The 23165-nt window shown below is 46.1% G+C and overlaps 1 protein-coding gene across 10 annotated transcripts in view; it reads right to left on the bottom strand.

The window, feature by feature from the left end:
- rims1b (regulating synaptic membrane exocytosis 1b) overlaps nt 1-23165 on the bottom strand; it is a 56403-nt gene that overhangs the window by 17668 nt on the left and 15570 nt on the right. For 5 of the 10 annotated variants that reach the window (XM_035534766.1, XM_035534764.1, XM_035534767.1 and 2 more), the window contains 15 exons: nt 16724-17010; nt 15429-16294; nt 13111-13151; nt 12277-12387; nt 11814-11913; nt 11044-11167; nt 10279-10325; nt 9948-10066; nt 9676-9806; nt 9006-9177; nt 8470-8623; nt 8017-8073; nt 6032-6185; nt 2593-2706; nt 2023-2085 (listed from right to left, as the gene is read on the bottom strand). In XM_035534766.1, the coding sequence (XP_035390659.1) occupies nt 2023-2085; nt 2593-2706; nt 6032-6185; nt 8017-8073; nt 8470-8623; nt 9006-9177; nt 9676-9806; nt 9948-10066; nt 10279-10325; nt 11044-11167; nt 11814-11913; nt 12277-12387; nt 13111-13151; nt 15429-16294; nt 16724-17010 (2540 nt within the window). The remainder of the gene's footprint in view (nt 1-2022; nt 2086-2592; nt 2707-6031; nt 6186-8016; nt 8074-8469; nt 8624-9005; nt 9178-9675; nt 9807-9947; nt 10067-10278; nt 10326-11043; nt 11168-11813; nt 11914-12276; nt 12388-13110; nt 13152-15428; nt 16295-16723; nt 17011-23165) is intronic. The other 5 variants (XM_035534765.1, XM_035534768.1, XM_035534771.1 and 2 more) reach the window with 5 other exon arrangements.

Below are 23165 nucleotides of genomic sequence, written 5' to 3'. Positions count from 1 at the left end.
ATAGATACGAGAAAAGACTTTAGAAGTTATAAGCAGACTGTGATTCAGGACCCAGAAATTAATAAAAGATCAAGCAAATGTCAGCCGCCCAGACCTTAAGGCACAAATGGTTTGCCTTTTCCCCTGTGCACTAAACAGAGGATTTGGGTATGTTTGTGGATTCACTTTGATACATGACCTACAATTTAAATTCACTCCATCCATAAAGAAAATACATTCTCAGGTCTGTTCATACCCACAAAACCATATAATTGAAAGACTTAAGACAGACTGACCAAAACAAACAGAATAACATATAACTAACACCGAACATAAAACCTGCATAATATACAACATAATATACAATTATATATATAAAATATATATACTTTGTGTGTGTGTGTGTCTGTGTGTGTGTGTGTGCGTGTGTGTGTGTGTATATATATATAGCAGGTTTTAGATATACAGATAGATAGATAGATGGACGGACAGACAGACAGACAGACAGACAGATAGACAGATAGACAGATAGATAGATAGATAGCTATCACAGGCCACCTTACAGATTCAAGGTCTTTTTTCAATACAAATCGACCCAAATCGTCCCCATCGTATGAACGCACAGTGAAAACGTGGTTGTAATATTCTGCTACAGCGCGTGCTTGCTGTAGCTCAGGGGTGCTGCGTCCCCTCCGGGTGCTCTTTGGCCTTGCAGCATTCACGCCTAATCCCTAATCTGGCCCACCCAGCTCTCATATTAAGATGCTGCAGGTCAGATTAGGGCTGGCACGGGACTCCGCCGGAGCCGGAGGCGGGCACCCCTGCCCACAGGCGTCAGTTGGTGCTGCTCTTGCTGCAGGCCAGCGTGGAGGGGAAAAAGCTCGCATCCACCCGGCTGTCACCACACGACGCTGCACAGGGGTGGAGCGCAGGTCACCGCAGCAGTCGGACCGCACGTGAGTGACCGCATAATTTATCGTCTGTGCATGTGTTATTTTATAAATTATATACTCTATATGTATGACGAAGTCTGCTTATGCAACCCAGTGGTGTAGTGGTTTGCATCTCTAGGTAGTCCACACCCATGTAGGAGGTAGTTTGACAACAAATTTCTAACTTTGAGGCAAAGGATGATGGGAAGCAGAGGGATGCGTATTATCATGTGTCATGTTACGGCCCCGCCCCCTCCTCAAACGTCTTGGTGTGTGCGTGTTCGTGCGTGTTGTCACGCCCTCTCGTGTCGTCCACCTGTTTTGCATTATGTGTAATCGTCTTTAGTGTATATACGTCTCCTGTGTTGTAGCGTGTGTGTTGGTGTTTACGGTGTACAGAGCGTGAGTGTTGTGTTTTCTGTATCATTAGTGTGTGTAATAAACGTATGTTTAATCGTGCCTCTTCATCGCATACTGTTTACCTCGAGACGTTACATCTGTCCATGCCTCTTAAGCAGGAGCACAGGTTAAAGGTGAAGTGGCAGTAAGTTGGAACACCGTTCAGACGGCACAGAGCTGGGATGGTGTCACATGGGGCAGTGTCTAGGGTTAGGGCTCTCAGGAGCAGAAAACCAGCACAAGCTCTTACCTGTATATGTCTTTGTGAATGCCATTCGCTAACAAGGGCATCTTTGGGGGCAAGGTATTACAGTTCCTACCTAGGGTCCTAGCAAGGTTAGTACGCAAGTCGCCAAGCAATGAAAAGAGTAACCAAAAACAAACGTTAGACATGCAGTTTGGCTATGCATAGAAAAGAAAGATCAATTTAGTCAAATTTGTTAAATAATTCAAAGCAAATTATAGCAAAGAATAAATGTTGTTTTTCAAACCCAGTGCTTGCAATCAATAAAATATTTCAATATACTGCAGTTTGCCAAGGCGTGGGCAATCCTGAAATGTGGACAGCCTTGTTTTGTTAACAAACAAAGCATTTTTTGTGACTTTGTTTGTTTGTGACTTGGAAAAGGATGCTGGGAAGTGTAGTTACATCATTCAACTGAAGAAACTATGCTGATAAATGACAACTGTTGCATTTCAATGTTTTTTTTACCTGTTCGTGTGCAGGCACTCAGCACTTCCACCTCGGATTGACCTGTGCACGTCCAGAACCTCACTGAGGCCATTGTGATGATGGGTAATAACACAAAACAAAAAACAACCCAAGCCAAAAGTAAGACGATGGCCAAAAATACAAATCAGTGAATACAGACAAGTAATGAGAGACACATATTTAGAAATGATAATAATAATGGATATAACAATAATAATGTTTAAATAACTTGGTTGTTAGTTATATTAATAGTATTAGTAAGTTAGTAGAGTAAAACTATGCTATTAAACAACTTTTGCAATCACATATGTGCCATGAAACAATTTTCAAAGTATTAAAATATTTAAACTAGTCATGGGGCAAATTAGCAACAGCTCATGAGCCAAATGTATAAAATAAACACTGTTTAACTGCAAACAAATAAAAATCTGGGTATTTCTGCCTCACTTGGAGGTTTTGAATTCACTACCACAGAGCAGGTTGTTAATCAATACGAATCTTAGATGTTCAGCAGCGTTTTCGGGAAGCAGGCGGGCCACAGCAAGTGTCTAGGTGAAGAGGGACCCATACCTCTCCTCAGAGTAGTCGTAGTCCGAGTCTCCGGACCGTGCCTCCTGCGAGGAGCTGTAGTACGGAGTGGGAGAATGGGAATGGGGACGCTTCTGATGAATTTCATCCAGACTCCTTGGGAGGGCGGTGGGTGAGAGGGGAGAGAGAGAAGGAGAGAGAGGGAGAGAGAAAAAGACAGGAATGGCAATGGAGGGAGAGATGGAGGGATGAAGACAAAATAAAAAAAAACCATTGTGACTTCCACAGAGCATGTTCAGTCCTTTAGCAAACTTGTACCCGATACAGCCGTGCCAAGAAAGTGATCTTGAACTGAAATGGAATTGAATGATCAGGGGCCAAGGTGAAGGAAGAGCAAAAAGAAGAGAGACAGGATTTCTGAAAATGGTTCCCCAAAAGCTCCTTGGCCTGTGCCTCCTCTGAGCTCAGATGGAAGTGTTCTACGTTCCCACAGCACCGTACTGTGCACGCTCTCACTTTGCCATGGCTGACTGAACTCTTCTGCTAATGATCAAGTCCTTCTCACAGACAGGCGGGACAGGCGATCTGCGGGACAGGCGGGACAGGCGATCTGTGGGACAGGCGGGACAGGCGGGAAAGGCGATCGGCGGGACAGGCGATCGGCGGGACAGGCGATCTGCGGGACAGGCGGGACAGGCGATCTGTGGGACAGGCGGGACAGGCGATCGGCGGGACAGGCGATCTGCGGGACAGGCGGGACAGGCGATCTGCGGGACAGGCGGGACAGGCGATCTGCGGGACAGGCGCGCCGCTGATCTGTGGGACAGGCGATCTGCGGGACAGGTGGGACAGGCGATCTGCGGGACAGGCGATCTGCGGGACAGGCGGGACAGGCGATCTGTGGGACAGGCGGGACAGGCGATCGGCGGGACTGGCGATCTGTGGGACAGGCGGGACAGGCGATCTGCGGGACAGGCGCGCCGCTGATCTGTGGGACAGGCGATCTGCGGGACAGGTGGGACAGGCGATCTGCGGGACAGGCGGGACAGGCGGGAAAGGCGATCGGCGGGACAGGCGATCTGCGGGACAGGCGGGACAGGCGATCTGTGGGACAGGCGGGACAGGCGATCTGTGGGACAGGCGGGACAGGCGATCGGCGGGACAGGCGATCTGCGGGACAGGCGGGACAGGCGATCTGCGGGACAGGCGGGACAGGCGATCTGCGGGACAGGCGGGACAGGCGATCTGCGGGACAGGCGCGCCGCTGATCTGTGGGACAGGCGATCTGCGGGACAGGCGGGACAGGCGATCTGCGGGACAGGCGGGACAGGCGATCTGCGGGACAGGCGGGACAGGCGATCTGCGGGATAGGCGGGACAGGCGATCTGCGGGACAGGCGGGACAGGCGATCTGCGGGACAGGCGATCTGCAGGACAGGCAATCTGCGGGACAGGCGATCTGCGGGACAGGCGCGCCGCTGATCTGCGGGGTTCGGTCTGGCGCTCTTGTTGTGCGTACTACATAAACGCAGTCACGTGAGAGCCTCTGAATCCGGGCGTGTGCTTGTATTATAGGACAGTACATAATATTCAGATCTGTGTGCGTGTGACATTGGCTTTGTTTGTGTGCACGTGTTAAAAGCTGCATTTGCATCTGAGTATGTGTGTGTGCATGTGTGTGCATGTGCTTGTCCGTACACATAATATGTGTGTGGAGACTTGTGTGCATTGTGCATGTGTATTTGTGGGCGAGTGTGTCTGTGAGTTTCTGTGTGTGTGCATGGAAGCGTGCACATGTGTGCATTCGTGCATGTGTATTTGAGGTTCACCTCTGAATGGGTGCATGTGTGTGCATGGGTCTGTTGGATACTCACCTTTGCATGGGCATGTGTGTGTGCATGCATATTGGAAGCTCACCTCTACATGGGCACATAGGCATGTGTACTTGAGCGTTGGCGGTTCACCTCTGCATGGGCACATGCGCATGCATACGTGAGTGTTGGCGGCTCACCTCCTCATGAGCACGTGGGCACGTGCGCGTGCGCATGCGCACGTGAGTGTTGGAGGTTCACCTCCGCATGAGCACGTGGGCACGTGGGCACGTGTATGTGAGTGTTGGCGGCTCACCTCCGCATGAGCACGTGTGCACGCGTACGTGAGTGTTGGCGGCTCACCTCTGTGTGGGCACGCGTACGTGAGTGTTGGAGGTTCACCTCTGCATGAGCACGTGTGCACGCGTACATGAGTGTTGGAGGTTCACCTCTGCATGGGCATGTGGGCATGTGTGCACGCGCACGTGAGTGTTGGAGGTTTACCTCCGCATGGGCACGTGGGCACGCGTATGTGAGTGTTGGCGGCTCACCTCCGCATGAGCACGTGTGCACGCGTACGTGAGTGTTGGCGGCTCACCTCTGTGTGGGCACGCGTACGTGAGTGTTGGAGGTTCACCTCTGCATGAGCACGTGTGCACGCGTACGTGAGTGTTGGAGGTTCACCTCTGCATGGGCATGTGGGCATGTGTGCACGCGTACGTGAGTGTTGGAGGTTCACCTCCGCATGGGCGCGTGGGCACGTGCGCGTGCGCATGCGCATGTGAGTGTTGGAGGTTCACCTCCGCATGGGCACGTGGGCACGCGTATGTGAGTGTTGGCGGCTCACCTCCGCATGAGCACGTGTGCACGCGTACGTGAGTGTTGGCGGCTCACCTCTGTGTGGGCACGCGTACGTGAGTGTTGGAGGTTCACCTCTGCATGAGCACGTGTGCACGCGTACGTGAGTGTTGGAGGTTCACCTCTGCATGGGCATGTGGGCATGTGTGCACGCGTACGTGAGTGTTGGAGGTTCACCTCCGCATGGGCGCGTGGGCACGAGGGCACGTGGGCAGGTGTGCACGCATACGTGAGTGTTGGAGGTTCACCTCTGCATGGGCGCGTGGGCACGAGGGCACGTGGGCATGTATGCACGCGTACGTGAGTGTTGGAGGTTCACCTCTGCATGGGCACGTGGGCACGTGTGCACGCGTACATGAGTGTTGGAGGTTCACCTCCGCATGGGCGCGTGGGCACGTGGGTACGTGTGCACGTGTACGTGAGTGTTGGAGGTTCACCTCTGCATGGGCGTGTGGGCACGTGTGCACGTGTACGTGAGTGTTGGAGGCTCACCTCCGCATGGGCGCGTGGGCACGTGTGCACACGTACGTGAGTGTTGGAGGCTCACCTCCGCATGGGCGCGTGGGTACGTGTGCACGCGTACGTGAGTGTTGGAGGTTCACCTCTGCATGGGCGCGTGGGCACGTGTGCACGTGTACGTGAGTGTTGGAGGTTCACCTCCGCATGGGCGCGTGGGCACGTGGCCACGTGTGCACGTGTACGTGAGTGTTGGAGGCTCACCTCCGCATGGGCACGTGGGCACGTGTGCACACGTACATGAGTGTTGGAGGCTCACCTCCGCATGGGCGCGTGGGCACGTGTTTGGCGGCTCACCTCTGCGTGGGCACGTGTGCTGGGCGGGAGCGAGCTCTACACTGGTCCTCTCGGTGTGGTGAAACGGAACGTGAGCGGTGCTGCATTGCTGCCTGTCTCTCAGGCACCGCCAGCATGCTGCTCCTGTCCCTCTCCCGGGAGCTCCGCTCCGCTGCTGGGATATCACACACACACACACACACACACACATACACACACACCACACACACATACACACACACCACACACACATACACACACACACACACACACACACACACACACACACACACACACCACACACACACACACACATACACACACACCACACACACATACACACACACCACACACACACACACACACACACACACACACACATACACACACACACACACACACACACACACACACACACACACATACACACACACCACACACACACACACACACACACATACACACACGTCACATGTACACCCCCACACACACACCCCCACACACACACACATACACACACGTCACATGTACACCCCCACACACACCCCCACACACACACACGTCACATGTACACCCCCCCACACACACACGTCACATGTACACCCCCGCACACACACACACACATCATACACACACACACATCACATGCACACCCCCCACACACACATCACACACACACACACACATCACATGTACACCCAGCCCCCCAACACGTCACATGCACATGTACACACATGCACAGACATGTGCGCACATGTACACACATACACGCACACACACACACACACACACACACACACACACACACACACAGTGAGGAAATCTGCACTAAAGCAAACCTTCAGTACTGATCATTAAATGTCTGTATCACAGCCATTCAGAATGCAATAGGATAGATGTGCAGGTATCTGTTAAAATGTACCAGTAACACTTTAACAGTGATACCTACACATTCATATTTCTAAAACTACTGTCTGAGCTCATGCGGAAGTGTTAGGCCAAGCTACCAGCGCAACTACTACTAACATGCTGATGAGAAGCCAAGAGAGAGACCTGCACTGCTCTACTGCACGTCTTGAACCATACAATACCAGACATGGATGACAGTCTGCTTATGTAGCCCAAAGACCTGCTGCTTTGTGCAATAACAGATGTCAGCGTAAGTTCCTAAAGGTTGGTGTCTATGCAAGGTCATACGCTTATCTACCAAACACTGAATGTAAACCTCATCCACCCTAAATTTATGAGATTTATGACTAAACAAAAATGATACAGCTTTTAGTTGCCACTTTCTACACAATATCCAAATAATCACTGGCAATTTTGCTATAATCTACAACAAGCTTTGCTACAGGCATGCAATAAAAACAAAAGAAACACAAAAACACAAAAACACTGTTGTCATAAGACCCATACAAATGTGTATTGAGCTGTCATAATAGGTTATTTCTGTTTAATTAGTGTTATGCCAGCTTCATAACACAACTGAATAGGCCTTATGAAGGTGTTATATGTGGTACTACTAGTTTAGCTACCGTGCCATTCCTACAGCTTCCATGCATTGTCTGTTTGTGAGTTTTTCTTATGTGAAACAAATTTAATACATTCCAGCAGAGGGGGAGAAAGACAATAGAAACTGAATGATATCCCATCTGGCCATCTGTGCAATGGATCTTTTTGGATGTAAGTGTCCAGTTCCTAATTGCCAGACACGTGTAAGGTTATGTGAGGGATTATTTTTTCCTGCTATGACTTTGCATTTTCTTTTTTCAGGTTTGCTGGGTTTTTTTTTGTTTTTTTTTAGCCATATAGCAGTTATTCCAGAAAACAGAACTGTGCTTCTAGACACATAACGGACCCCGTGGCACTTGTTACAAACGATGGTCATGGTCTAGTGGTACAAGAAAATTCTTGAACCTCGAAGTACAAAATGGCTTCTTGTCTCTCTCACCTGGTGCTGGACGTCTACTGCATGGCCACGGCAACCATGCCCCCATCCCACCCACCTTGAGAGACTATCGTAATCACATCATCATAATCACTCTCAGTGATGCGGTGAGATCCTGGGACATACACACACAGCACACAGTTGCGTCGCTAGGAAAACACGGCATCGTGCAGCACACAGCCTTGAGGCCACGCAGGCGGTGGAACACTTCCTGTAACGCCTTTATCCCACCACTCAAGACGGACGTTTAGAGGTGCTTATGCTTTACAGTATTAGACAGAAGGCAATCGAAGCTTACATCACTGCATAGTTATGAAATAGCACAAAATATGGAGGCAGTGGTAACATTCCCTTAGGAACTCAGCACATACTATGCCATGACAGTATACTGGCCAAGTTCTAAGACATCTTTCATTCATTCATTCATTCATTCATTCATTCATTCATTCATTCATTCATTCATTCAGCCATTCGGTTGTTTTTTGTTTTTCTCCAGTCCCAGAGCGCTTACTCTGGAGCTTCTTGCTGGGGCTGTCCCCGTGGGCGTGTCTGCGAGGCAGGCAGGGCGAGGGCCGAGGCAGGGGCAGGGAGGTGACGTCATGGGACTGCAGCTTGTACCAGTGCGCCTGGTCATCCAGCAGGGCCGTCTCCAGCTCGATCAGGATCTGACAAGGACCCGAGAGGGTGGCTTACCGCCGCATTCTACACCATGCACAGGTCACCTGCAGAAGCACACCCGGCACAATTCCCCGTGCACGTGGAGATGCACTGCTTCTTCATCCCAGCACAAAGTAATCAGTGGACTTGCTTCGGCAAAAAATAATCAATAAATATGGCCTGAAAGAAACATTGTATCAACCAGAATGGTCCTCTCAGGCAACACTACCGAAGCGCCGTGTTTTTAGTGGACTTCTACAATACACATACACACACACACACACACACACACACACACACACACTCACACACACACATACACACACACAAACACACACAAACACACACACACACACACACACACACACACACACAAACACACACACAAACCTCTCCAAGGAAGTCACTTTCGTCCTCCTGCACGCGGGGCTGGTCCCACACGGTGAGTTCCAGCATGCGCTCTCTGAAGTCCCGCCGGCGGACGTGCGAGTAGAGGAACGTCTGGTTCCACTTGGGTTCCCTCGTCTTCTTCACTGTCTTTGTCCTCCGCTTACTCTTGTCACTGAGAGAGAGGGAGAGAGAGAGGGAGAGAGTGAGGGAGACAGAGAAAGAGAGAGAGACATGATGGGACATGTTGTGTTTTGGTGTGTGTGTTCCAGGAATACTATGTGCAATAACTGCACTGACACGTACACATAATGAAAAACAGAGCATCAGTGTATATGGAGTAAGTCCACAGAGAGTACCCAGTACCAAACTGCTGTTACACGTGGTTGCTCAGTGTGTTATCCTGTAACTGGTATAGCTGCAAAGTTACACTGACTATGTAAAGTGTTACAGGGGTCTCTAATACTTCTTGTGTCTCAACCCGCCCACCTCACGCCTGATATTCTTTTAATAGAATTAACAGAATTATATTCTGTATAATTAATAATAATTAACAGAATTATGTTAACCCTCAACAGTTGAATAAATAGGAATGACTTAATTACATTTGATCAGTGTAATATGATTAAGTACACAACAATGACTTCTCAATGCTAGAATCCAAACTGCTCACCTCCTGTCCGGAAGGAAGTACATTTTAACATAAGCGTTACGTGGACGGCCGTCCGGTCTACTTGGCAGGTCTATGGCTTGTAAGACGTTGACAATAAGCTGATGGCCCACTTTGTCATACCACAGCTTCACCTTGTCATGAAAACACACAGATTAAATTGCATTAAAGCTACTGCAGGCGTGTTATTCTATGATCAATTACAGTGACAGTTATCTTGGATACTGGTAATACTCATTAGAATGGCTTACAATCATTCTAACTCTCCCACTTACTGAAAGTTGGCCTGGTAGAATCTGAGGGAGGTCTCGCAATATTCCAGGACTGGTGGGAGACATTACAGAGATAGAGGGGCGATCCATCTTCTGACACTCATCTATAGAACTGGAACCAGCTAGAGCAGAAAAGGTGTCAAATAAAACACATAACAGGTTCAGTCCAACGTTAGTGTGGAGTCTTAAGATAGAGGCACACGAAACTGACACAACTATCCATGACTGCAAATGCCTGACGATCACCTTCTGTCAGCTCACTGTCGCCCATCGGCACCTGTATGTATTTACGAATGTGAATTAATCAGGCAAAATGATGACTCCGAAAACTTACTAGATTCGAGAGGAGGATGTGACTTCTCTGGAATTCTTGGTGTGTCTCTTCAAAAAGGAAAATAGAAGAATATTTGAAATGATCACAAAAATTGAGTCATTTTGACACAAATACACAAACGTTTGTTGCTAAATAAAAACACTGCACTTTGATTAATCATAGCGACAATGCCCAAACAGGGAAAGAGGAGGGTGCCATAAGATTTGATGAGCTTGTTAGCTAAAAGATTCTAATGACCTTTCAGTGTTAACAATGATCTTATTATTGATGGTCTGGGTGTATTTTAAGGTTAGTCACTGGGCACTGGGGACAATATCACTGTCACTGGGTGCTTTACTTACTGATGAGCTCTATACACCTTTCTCAAGAGGTTTTTGGAAAGAATACGACGGATACATCTTTTACATGCAGTGGGAAAACAAAATGGATATATATTTGAATGGTAACAAATGCAATAAAGCAACTAAATCTAAAGAAACTAGTCAATAAATAAAATGACCAATAAATAAAATAAATTAAATAACCAACATTTGTTGTACATTGAAAATCATGCTAAATAATGACACAAGTACCTAGAATGATATGCTACGGGAATCAATAAGTCAAAGACAAGAACTTTATCCTAGCATCCCGATAGCTTAAGTGCAAGGAAATATGCACCAGTAGGAGAAGGAGCTCAACAAGAACTGTAAGAGATTGAAATTGTCAAAGCATCACTGCCCTTGACCAAGAACAAGTTACAGAAGAGTTGTCCATTATGCATACCCAATTGGTCTTGAAACAACTATTTCAACTTGAGGTGCAGCCTGTGATTCTAAAATGATGTTGTAAACTTCTTTTTTGGTTGCTCCTGGCAATGCCTTCCCATTCCACTGGAGCACCTCATCACCTGAAATCAAAAAGGCCCCCATTTAGCATTTATTCTATACCAGGAATACAATCTAATACTATGTAATGGTTTAGTACTTAAGAATCACACACACACACACACACACACACACACACACACACACACACACACATACACACACAAACACACACACACACACACACACATACACACACACACACACACACACACACACACTGTGTGTGTGTGTGTGTGTATGTATGTCTGATTCCTGAGTGTTAAACCGTTACATTGCAATCACTATGCTCTCTCTCTCCCTCTCTCACACACACATACATACACACACACACACACACACACACACACTGTATGTGTGTGTGTGTGTGTGTGTGTATGTATGTCTGATTCCTGAGTGCTAAACCGTTACATTGCAGTCACTATGCTCTCTCTCTCCCTCTCACACACACACAGAGACACAGACACACACACACACACACACACACACACACATAGTGACTGCATTCATCACCATTTTGGGTTCTGAGTATTAAAAATAATCATAATTTGTATTATGACAGCAATCAACTGGGTGAAGACCCAGCCAGAACCTCAGCCCAACAAAATTGGGCTTTTTAAAACCTTTTCCTTAAACATTTTTAGAATAAACATTTTTAGTGCTCCTCACCTGCTCGTAAATGGCCAACAACGTCTGCGAGACTTCCTTTCTTTACTTTGGTGATGAAAGCTCCCAGTCTCCCAGTCTCTGTCATCTTCCCGCCAACCACCTGGGGGAATGGAAACATGCGGTCAGCCACGGCCAGGTGCTCACACAACACAGCACCTCGAAAAGAAGTGGGCTTTGAGTCCTGTGACGGATGTTCAGTGAATGAGAACATGTGAAATCAGACCTAATCACATACCCTATAGTAACTGTTTTTCTGACAGGAAACACAAATCTTTTAACAAAATTTTTAATCTCTGGGTAATGGCAACCTACTGCTAACTACATGTCAGAACTTTGCTACAGAAGTCTTTGTTGAACTAGTGCCTAGTCAGGTGTCCATCTTCAGCAGACAGCTCAGATTAATAATTTCCATAGATGAATGCATTTACACAGGTAACATAACGAGAGGCCATGGCCGGCTCACCTTTAGCCCCAGCAGGGACCCTGCTTCTTGGGGCATAGCCGAGCGCTTGCTCAGGGTGATTCGACCGATCAGGTGATCACCCTCTTTGGACGGCTGCCAGGTGACCGGATGCTGAGGAAAAATAAAAAGGCAGTTATGCCATTAATAATGGGTACACACACACACACACACACACACATATACACACACATACACATACACATACACACACACACACACACACACACACACACACACACACACACTAAGAGTTTTCCCTACCAAGGCTTAAGTGTGAGAAGTGTTTTGTATAAATCATAAATAGTTTTGAAAAACACAGGGGAATTCAAGTAAAAAGAAATTGCATGTAGTAGCTGCATTTCATTCATAATACCTTACAGGCATAAAGTGTTCCACTGCTAGACTGATACTATTAGCTAGCAAGTTATGTATCAATATTAATGAAAGCATAACATTAGTTACGCTTTGAAACTAATCTAGGCCTTGTTTACCCAAAACCAGGGAGATTTAATATAATCCAGAAGAGTGGGTGCTCCAATTCACTTTCTCCACCGCCCTACACACATACCTTATACCTATTCCTAAATTACTGTGACCAAGGATTCTCCATTGAAAATTGTATTCTATTACAGAACAGTAAACTGGCCTATAGTATTTAAGAAATTAATCACTAGGTATATAATCTTAAAATTCCAGATGCCTGACAATATGCCGCAATCCATATCACAATAACAATATTTGCAAAAAGGTGCCCCGTGCCTTCCTCTGGACATCTTTTGCCAGAATCACCTGCTCTGAGACTTGATGTTCATCTGCAATTAAATACAAACTCACATGCCACACAGTGGGGTCCAGAGGATGGCAGTCCCAATCACCTACACAGAAAGCACAAAGGTATGTTAGGATAGACAGCGAGACCCACAAAAGTTGGGTCCCAAATGTCAAAAGCTTGCTACTCATTTTGGGAAGACATTTTTATTTCCATACTTTTAGACAGAAAAAAAAATATTCATGGGGTGGTAATACTGAAAGGCACACAAAACTCTACCAGGAGCAAACAGAAAACATCTTTAAAATGGTGAATTTGGTGCAGATGTGCTCTTACCAGATACTGTGTGAGTGGTTGTGGAAAGCATTGGAGCTGCTCTACAGGGCATCTGTCCATTGACAGGAGCTGTATTAACGGCCACACTTCAGGGCACCATACCATGGATGAGAGCTACATCGGCTTGCATAGATTTTGGAAACGTTTCATTCTGAACATGTTGGAAGGTTCAGACATAACATATAGGCTGGCCAACCAGATATAATATACCATCATGCTACCATACAGACCCTTGAAGTTAAGATAATGTGAATACCTCTTATCTTCGCTTGCTAGCTATGTAACCAATTCAGGTTATCTTGGGCTCCACTTTAAAAACCAGTGGCTCATTTCTGTACATGAAGGCAGCAAGCTAACAGACACCATTAAAATTCCTTTCCATATCGGTGGTTCACATGGGCCCTCGAATAGCTTATATTACGTCTTGTTGTCCAGCTAATATAACGTTACGTCTGAACCTGCCATTACGCCTTCATAAAGAAAACGAAACTGAAAACTGATGCAGGCCCTGTCTGTGGTCTGATGCCTTGTAGAGTAGCTCTGACTCCAGCCACAACCACTCACTCAATATCTGCTATGGCCACATTTTATAGCTGTGTTTTGCTACTTTTACTGCTGGCAGAGTTTTGCACGCCACTCGCTCAGTATCTCCTATTTGCCCGTAAGTATGGTGACTGAGCAAAATCGCCATTGTAAAGCTTTTTCTTGCTTCATTGTAAAGCTGTTTCTTGCTCTTGCTATTTGCTATGAGCCTCCTTGCTAAAATCATGTTGTTCACAGGTCTTGCTCACAGGTGAGCCTTTATAAAATGATTCGTAATGCCAGCAAAATGTATTTAACAAAATTCATGGAACTTTAATACATTAGATTTGATATACACAGCTGGGAGGTGTTCCAACATCCAACCCTTTAGTTAAACATTATAAAAATTATATAATTTCATAACCTGTTTAATCTTGACTGGTATTACTGTACGGGGCTGTTTAGGTTATATAAAGAAGCTAAGATTAGACGGGATACATATTAAGAGCGGCAGAACGAAACTTGTTGTTCACTACACCGTCATCGTTTAGACCTGCTTTTTCTCCTAATGGGGATTTGAGTCTCTGCTTTAAGCAGATTTAATTTACTCCATCAAGAACTCTGTAAAGGAAGACGATGGTGATCAGTATAAAAATACACTAAATATTAAACTACTTTATCCAAACTCCATTAGTTGTCGTACTTAAAAGAAAGAGACGTCTGTTCTGAGCCCTGCTGTCTTCGTGTAGCTAAGTTGGCTAATTGTACTTCACCCACCAGCCATTAGAGGGCAACCTTTAATCTGTCTTAGCAAAAACACACGAGGACGGGGACACTGAGCACGAAACGTGAACGTAGGTTAAGATGAATAGAGTGACCCCAATTCGTAACGGCACTTGTTGGCATAGATTACTCAAGGGTAAATTTGGGGTGCTTTTCACTGCGTGTGTGTGTTTTGTTTTTGGTTTTGTTTTTTGTTTTTTTGCAACAAAAGTTCCAGAAAAATGAACATTCTGTATCCTTCTGTGGATGAGAGCCCTTGAGACGCTGGCCTGTGTTACATGAGTGAGCTACTGACCTAATTCCCAAATCTGTCCTAAACAAAAGAGGGAACTCTCCAAACAAATGCCATTCTGTGTAGGACACGAATGGTGGTTCTGGGTTCATTTCTTTTATGTGAAATTCATTGGGAAAGGATTATTTAGGGTGAAATGAAATTATTACTATACCTGCCTGTTATAAGAATATGTAAAGAAGCTAAATTCTGTGTGTGTGTGTGTGTGTGTGTGTGTGTGTGTGTGTGTGTGTGTGTGTGTATATATATATATAAATATATATATATATATATATAGAGAGAGAGAGAGAGAGAGAGAGAGAGAGAGAGAGAGAGAGAGCTACACACATTATTACTATGGCATCCTAAACAGCTCAAAAAACAACCCTTTGTCAAGCATCCTTGCTTTAATCTGCTTTAATCCTTTAAAACTTTAGTCTGTCTTGAAAGATTAAGTAGAATGGTCACTACCTTTTTCGCTCATGCTCTCAATCTCCACATCTTCGCAGCTGGTGTACTCAGGGGTAGACCCACCCTCCTCCTCTGAGCTGCTAATGGACATCTGCCTCTTGTTGAGACCTCGCTTGGGCCTGTAAGCCCTGGGAGGAGGGGGCCGGAGACACTCCGACTGGTCAGAGCTGAGGGAGGAATCCTTCCGGAAGCTCTCCGCCGCCTTCTCCCGTTTGGTCTTGTGCAGTAATGCCATTGACTTGGGCTCCAGGTGGCCCTTGGAGTTCCAGTCCTGTCCACCCCTGAGGTCTGGAGGGCCCGTGGGGCCCATGCGAGGTTTCTGAACGGGTCCGTGTCCGCCAGCGCCACCCCCCCCCACGGTCCTGTCTGTAGAGTATGCCCGGTGGTTTTCTAAAAGCGCTTTGCAATCATCTCCAGACCCCGCTCTCCTGCTTAGCCGGCCACCTGGGGCTTCGCCTCCATCTTGAGCTAGTCCCACTTCGTTGATGGCCAGGTCACTGTGGTGACGCTCCTGGCGCATTTTGGAAACTTTGGCGTGCATGCGCATCTCTTGTTCCTCTTTCTGAGGTTTGACGGGGTAGCGTGCCAAGTTGGGGTCGCTGCGGTAACGCGCCTGGTACTCCTCTTCCCGACGCTGGCGCTCCTGCTCCTCTTCTTCCTGCCTCCTCCTCTGGTCACAGTGGGCAGGATCATTCTGAGGGTGGATGTACTCGTGCGAATGGCCTTTCTCCAGACGTTTGGCATCCCACCTCCCGCCTGGGGCTTGGTCCTCTGAAGCCTGAGAAGGTTGCCTGCCTGGTCCCACCCTCCTATCACCTCGGATAATAACCTTGCCATTCTGCTCATGTAGGGACACTGGCCTCTTCCTATTGAATCAGTAGGGAAAGACAGGAGTCAAGCCTAATGACAGCAGAATAATAGCAACACATCAATAAACGACTTTTACACATTTAATCTTTAAATACAATAAATAAACAGATTTTGATGACCAATACATGGTAATATTGGTAATAAACAAGCAACCAAAGCAAATCTCACCATAATCAATGCAAGAGCAACAACAATTGTTTGTTCCTTTCAGTTTTTAAAACGGATTACGACTAAAGGAACTTGCACTTATTCAGCCCGTGGAAAAACTGCTCCGCATGAAAACTGGATTTTGTTGCAGGACTGATTGAAACATACAGTCGCAGGACACAACACATCAAGTGACCGCAGACTCTTCAGCTCTTAAAAAAAACAAGCCGTTGTGTAATTATAGATTGGTGTGGGCCGCAGGCCTCTAGAGGGCGTACTTCTCTCGTGGAGGTTCGCTGCGTGCTCGTAAGGCCGGCATGGTGCCCGCCACCCTGGCCCGTCCCACAGGCCCACTGCTGGGTGGCTGGGCGTTACTAGGAGTGGTGGAGTCGGTGCCGGCTGGGGCCTGCGACCTGGGGCGTGGCTTCCTGCCCACATCAGCCTCAGGACGGACAGCAGGGGCGCCCAGGCTTAGCGGCCTGGCCCTCGGTCCTGATGAGAACCATTCCCCTGACTTAATGAGGATCTCCTGCTGCTTCCTGCACAGGTTGCATACCCACATCACCTACCGAGAGACATAGAGATGGTGTTGAAAAGCGATAGGTTTGGATGCAGTACTGTGCCTATTACTGTTATACACGCACAACGCAAACACACACACACACACAGGGAAACACACATGCACTAACACACACACACACAAAGTCCCGCAGACATATGCACAATTCAGCAACAATACCTCTCAAGCTCTTCTTCAGGTCCTCTCTCTCTCTCTCTCTCTCTCTCTCTCTCTCTCTCTCTCTCACTCTCTCTCTCTCTCTCTCTCTCTCCCCCTCTCTCTCTCTCTCTCTCCCTCTCTCTCTATCCCTCTCTCTCTCTCTCTCCCCCTCTCTCTCTCTCTCTCTCTCTCACTATCTCACTCTCTCTGCTCTCACCCCTCTCTGTTCTCTCTCTCTCTCTCTTTCTCTCTCTCTCTCTCTCTCTCTCTCTCTCTCCCTGTTCCTTTCTTTTTTTCTACTCTTCTTTCTTTTCTCTCTCCTGCTGTTGTTTGCAGCTCTAATTGAGCTTTGCAGTGGTTCATTTATAAGATGGATGGCTGAGACTTCCCAACATCTCCGCCTGGGTTCCGCTTTGCTCTCTTTCTCGGTCTATATCTTTGTGGTGGGGATTCATTGCGAAGACCAGCCATGCCTGAACAGACCGGTGGTGCTGCTAACTCGCACGAACAGCTCCTGACTCCTCAACACCTTGGTGCCTTAAAAAACATGGAGGTCCAACTTATCAGTTCCACTAAGGACTCCTAGAGCACACAAGTCCTATCAATTGATCCCACTTTAGACTTCTACAAGCTTCTGAGATTGTCAATAAATCTGCTCCTATTGCACGAAGGCTGTTGGTCCACATCCCAGTACAGACCAGCCTCTAATAGTTTAGTAAAGAGACATATTCTTGTTCTTGTCTTATCTTTCCTAATATCTAGCAATAGTAAAACCTAAAATCAAATTGCAACCCAATGTTTCCAACACCAACTGGATATTAACAGTCTTAAAGTCCTCGGTTAAAGTCTCCGTATTATTTAATAATTATTTCTTATTTAGTAACTAACATTGAAAACTAATATGAAATATGTGTAGTTACAAAGACTGAGGGTTGGGGGCCCAAGGGCAGAACTGTATAGGTTTAGGCATTAAAGGTATTAAAGATGCTGTAATAGTGAGTGGCGGTATGTTGTCCAGTCATAACAGCCATTACCTGACAGACCGGTGATGTCACAATCATCCATTAAGCTTAAGGAAAATCAGACGTAAATTATGAATGCTGGTGCCAGTATCTGCTGCAAAAAATGCAGTTTCACAGAAGCTCTAAAAAAAGAATCTATTTGAGGATCACTAGGCAAAGCTGTGCAAAACGTTGACTACAAATATGATGGCAAAGAATTTGTTACCTAACAACGTTGAAGGGTTCGCTTTGCCTGGCATTAGCATATGTTCTGTCAAAAAGATGTCAGCATTATTCTCATTGGAAGAGCGCTAACGAGCAGGATAGCTGGGGATGGTGGGATGGGGTTGATCCCAAAGATCTGTACTCACATGGTGGAGATGGGTACCTTCTTAAATGGTCAAAATGTCTTCATATGGCTTTGTTGAATTCAGCAAAAAACTTTCTAAAAAAAAAAAAAAAGCGGGCAACAAACACATATCCGCATATCAAAAGCTTGTGAACCTTTCAGTACAGACCCCAGCTCAAAATGTGAATCGAGGCGTCGGTTCTAGGGCAGAACATAAGTGGCACAGAGAGAGAGAGAGAGAGAGAGAGAGAGAGAGAGAGAGAGAGAGAGAGCGAGCATGATGCCCAGATTGGCTATAGTTGGCAGTGTTCCACAGTAATCTTAGGTAAATCTGATGTCCAGAGGTCCGCAGCTGTCAGGCACCCAGAGAAACTCTCCCTGGAAGGATTAGCAATCTGTGCTAATCCCACCTCCTAGCACTACCATTAACTCCTAGCCGTTATTCTGGCTGCCAGGCATAACAATGCTGTCCCAACTGCTGCCCCAGGCATGTCTGATGGCAATCAGTGTGCTCTAAGATTAAACAGGAGCGTGTTATATGTTACATGTAAATAGAAGAGACAGGGTGGGTACATAGGGTCCCACGGCTGGTGTTAGAATCTGACATAAAACATTCACCTGTCAGGCTAGAAATGAATGTTTAGAAATAAAAAAAATGAAAGAATATCGCTCAGACACAGCTCTGAACAGATACTTAAGAATCCTTCCACCGGGCCAGAGATCTGCGCCAGCACTAGTTAGATCAGGAAGATCTAAAACAACATTTCAGCAGCCAGCATCAACTGTACTAAGTTGTAAAAAGTAAATATCCTTATGTACGACAAAAGCTTTTTTAGCGTGTCGAGACTCAGCTTGCTGTTGCCAACACCATGGACTACATATACAACCCGTCCTGATTTGGTCATTAATATGTAGTGTCGTGTAACTACTGGTGATGCCAAACTCTGTCAGCAGATCTGTACTTTGGAGGTTTGTATGTATGAATCAGAAAAAAGCAGAAATATAGAAACTATGAGCTAATGTACGTACACACACACACACACACACGCACACACACACACACACACACACGCACACAGAAAGGTTACACCACTGACTTTTGTAAATGAGGTGGAGGGGGTTCGAATCCTGACCAGGGGTTTCTCCAGTGTGATCCCTTAGGGAAGGTCCTTAATGATACCAGCCTACCTGACTAACAATGAGAGCTTGAAACAAGAGAGTCACACCATGTCAGATGCTGGAGGACCAAGGCAATCTGATGAAATGTGGACTACTGGAACAAGACATCGATGGGCAAGAATGGAGAATAAAGGACTATTGGAATGCCAACACACAAGAGACCCCCGGCGTGCGAGTGTATATGCAGCGGATGTGGGAAATATGGGAGCCAGGACAGAGGAGAGATAACATCATCATCATTATCATCCCCACACCTGAAATTGGGAACCGAGACCCAATGACCCGCCAAGCTCAACATCAGAGCTGCTGACTTGAGATTGAAGATCATGGCTAAACTGGACAGACTACCAAGATAAGAATAAGTGAGTTACCTGAAAGGCTGCTGGAAGGTCATTACTGTGACCACCACTGAGACCAAAAAACTACATTTCTCATGCAAGTAATGGGTTAAATTTAGTGATTGTGTCCCCACTGTTCAGTGAGCAAGTTTATTTTTCAACACGTTGTTTTTCTCCCTTCATGGATGAGAGCACAGAGACACTCCACATCGACATTTTCCTTTTGTGAATGCACTAAAGAGTTGTTTTATAGCAAAGTGCATAAGGCCATAAGTGTGAGCAGAGTGCTTACAGCTCTTACTCCAAAGTTATCATAAGGCCTTGCTTAAGTAGTATACAGCCATAACCTCGTCTAGCCTCGGAAAGTTTCTGTTTTCCTTCCACAAAGCTGATTAGCCTTTGATATTAGCACTGATATATTTGGATGTGGTCATGCTAGAAAAATACAGATAATAAAACGATTACCCATAGTATATTGGGTTGAGTGTTTTTGTATGTAATAAAACCAGTTGGGGGTTTCATTTGTGTTTATTCTGCCATGTATTTAGACTTTTCTTCTTGTGTTAAGCAAGAATAAATTGTTAGAAGTCATACTAACGAGGTATATTCTTTTGTTTCATATGTGACCTTTAAACCCTGAAAGGTAAAATCAAAGGGGAGAATTGTGAAAAGACCCATGTATAATATCTGTGTATGTAAATACACCGAAGTGAGTTTGTTTGGTGTAGCATTTACGTGTTGGCTAACATGCTCATGTTTTTGAATGTTCATTGTCATGCTAGTGCCTTGCTGAGGATGTCAGGAAAGGCTAATTGCGCTGTTGATTGTTCTTTCTTTTGCGCTTTGAGGGTGAGATGTAACAGAGTCCTTTCTGTTCAGTATGCAGACTTCGTTTGGGAGAGAGAGAGAGAGAGAGAGAGAGAGAGAGAGAGAGAGAGAGATCCTAGACCCATGCACACAAGGGAGACTGCAGTTGAATGGGACTGAACCCCAAACATGCACCTAAGAAAAGAACAAGACTACCCATGTAGCAAATTTTATTTCTTTTATCCGTCCCTCACCTCTTTATTAAAAAAAGGGCCTGAATTGCATTTGTACAATTTGCTACGGTTTTAATAATACATTTACTAAATCCAGATTTTATCCATCATTGTTTAAACCCTCCTATGAACCAAGGAAAGGCCGGGTGAGCTTTACTTATCTATGGTTCCATACAGCAACAACATTGGAATATCATTCAAACTGGAAGTCTGGTCAGGTGATTACAAGAAGAGGGAACTCAGAGGCACTACCCAGGATGAAACAATCAAGATCCTGGAGTACAGCAGGATGAAACCCGAGGAGCCCTGCAGGGTACATACCGTCGGCAAATGGTGGAAGTGGAATTGCACCAATAGCTGGAAAAGGCTGGACTGAAAGACAGCACGGAGGCACAAGAAACAGGAATAGCTGGAGAAATACCAAAGGTCAGAGAGAAGAGCTGGAAAAGGTGTGGAAGGTGAAGGCAACAGTGGCTCCAGTAGTAATCAGAGCACGAGCAGATATGACCCCCAAACTGGGAGAAGGGCTCTAGCAGAGGGCCAGTGGGGAATTTATATATCTATATATATAAAACACACGTACACACACACACACACACACACACACACACACACACACACACACACACGTACGTACACACACACACACACACACACACACACATGTACACACACACACACACACACACATGTACACACACACACATACACACACATACATACACACACACGCACACACACACACACGCACGCGCACACACACACACGCACGCATATATGTGTGTGTGTTTGTATGTACATCCACGAGAGATGTGCATCCATGAGGAAGTGTGATACAGCTGATTAGCTGAATGTTTGTGATTGTGTATTTATATGTATATAATGTGTGTGTGTGTTTCTGTGAGAGAATATACTCTCTTCTGTTCTGTGTTAGTGTGCCAGTCTCCCCCCACTTAGCTGAATACAGTTCTCCATGGTAACTAGAGAGAGAGAGGAAGAAGAAGAAGGCATGTGTGAAAGATGATGGCAGAAAAATGAAGAGAAAGCCTGACAGACAAGAAGTGACAGAAAGAAGGGAGGAAAACAGAGAAAGAGAGAGAGAGAGAGAGAGAGAGAGAGAAAGAGGGAGAGACAGATAGATAGATAGATAGAGAGAGAGAGAGAGAGAGAGAGAGAGAAGGCTGTGTGACGATGCTCAGGGTGTGAATATGCTAGTTCAGGGTTTCAGAGAGGAAACAGGTTAGGTAAAAAACAACTTCCAACCTCTGAAACCTGACAGATCTGCTGACACATGACTTCTAAATCATTCTCTCAAGACAAGCATGCACACACACACACACACACACACACACACACACACACAGACACACATTTTTCCATGAAGATTCAGCAGGGCTGCACAATTTCATCCCTGCTACAACTACTGTGGCTACCATAGACTAACAACATTAATGTCTCTATGCCTGAGACATAGATTACTGGTTGGAAAAAACGTTATAGAAAATGCAGTGATGATTCATAATCAATGTTGTTTAACACAGTCCCAATACCACACCATAACTTACAAATTACACTGAAATAGTACACTGGAATTGCATCACAGAGCTTTGGCTAAATATTTGTATAATAAGGCCTATTGCGCATTAAAATAGCAACTTAATAGTGTTCTTTATGTCATAGTCACTCTTAAACTTTAATAAAAGATACCCATAATATTATCAGTCTCCAAGTACATATATAATGTGACCCAAAACTGGAGCAATATCAATATCTCTGCTTTGACAGATCATGTTCCTGGCTAATATCAGTCTGGGGTTTTTCCCCTCATGATGCCCTCCCACTCTTACATTCTGGCATCATCCATCTAGAGTCTAATGGGTAGGTGGATCATGTAATGTTTATTACGCATACTGCCTGTGTCAGCATTTAGACCTTGTGAGCAGGGTTGGATAAATGGAAACTCCAGCCAGACCCCCCAGTGAGTGGAGTTAGCGGTGCCACAGGCAACAAGTTCTGTTCCCATCTCCACCCAGCAACCTGACTTACAACCAGATCCTAGGCAAAGCAGCAGTTTGACCAGGCTCCACATTCTAAC

Source organism: Electrophorus electricus, chromosome 16 (assembly GCF_013358815.1).
Source record: "Electrophorus electricus isolate fEleEle1 chromosome 16, fEleEle1.pri, whole genome shotgun sequence".
In the NCBI taxonomy this organism is placed as follows: domain Eukaryota; kingdom Metazoa; phylum Chordata; class Actinopteri; order Gymnotiformes; family Gymnotidae; genus Electrophorus; species Electrophorus electricus.
This window is presented reverse-complemented; position numbering and strand designations above follow the sequence as displayed.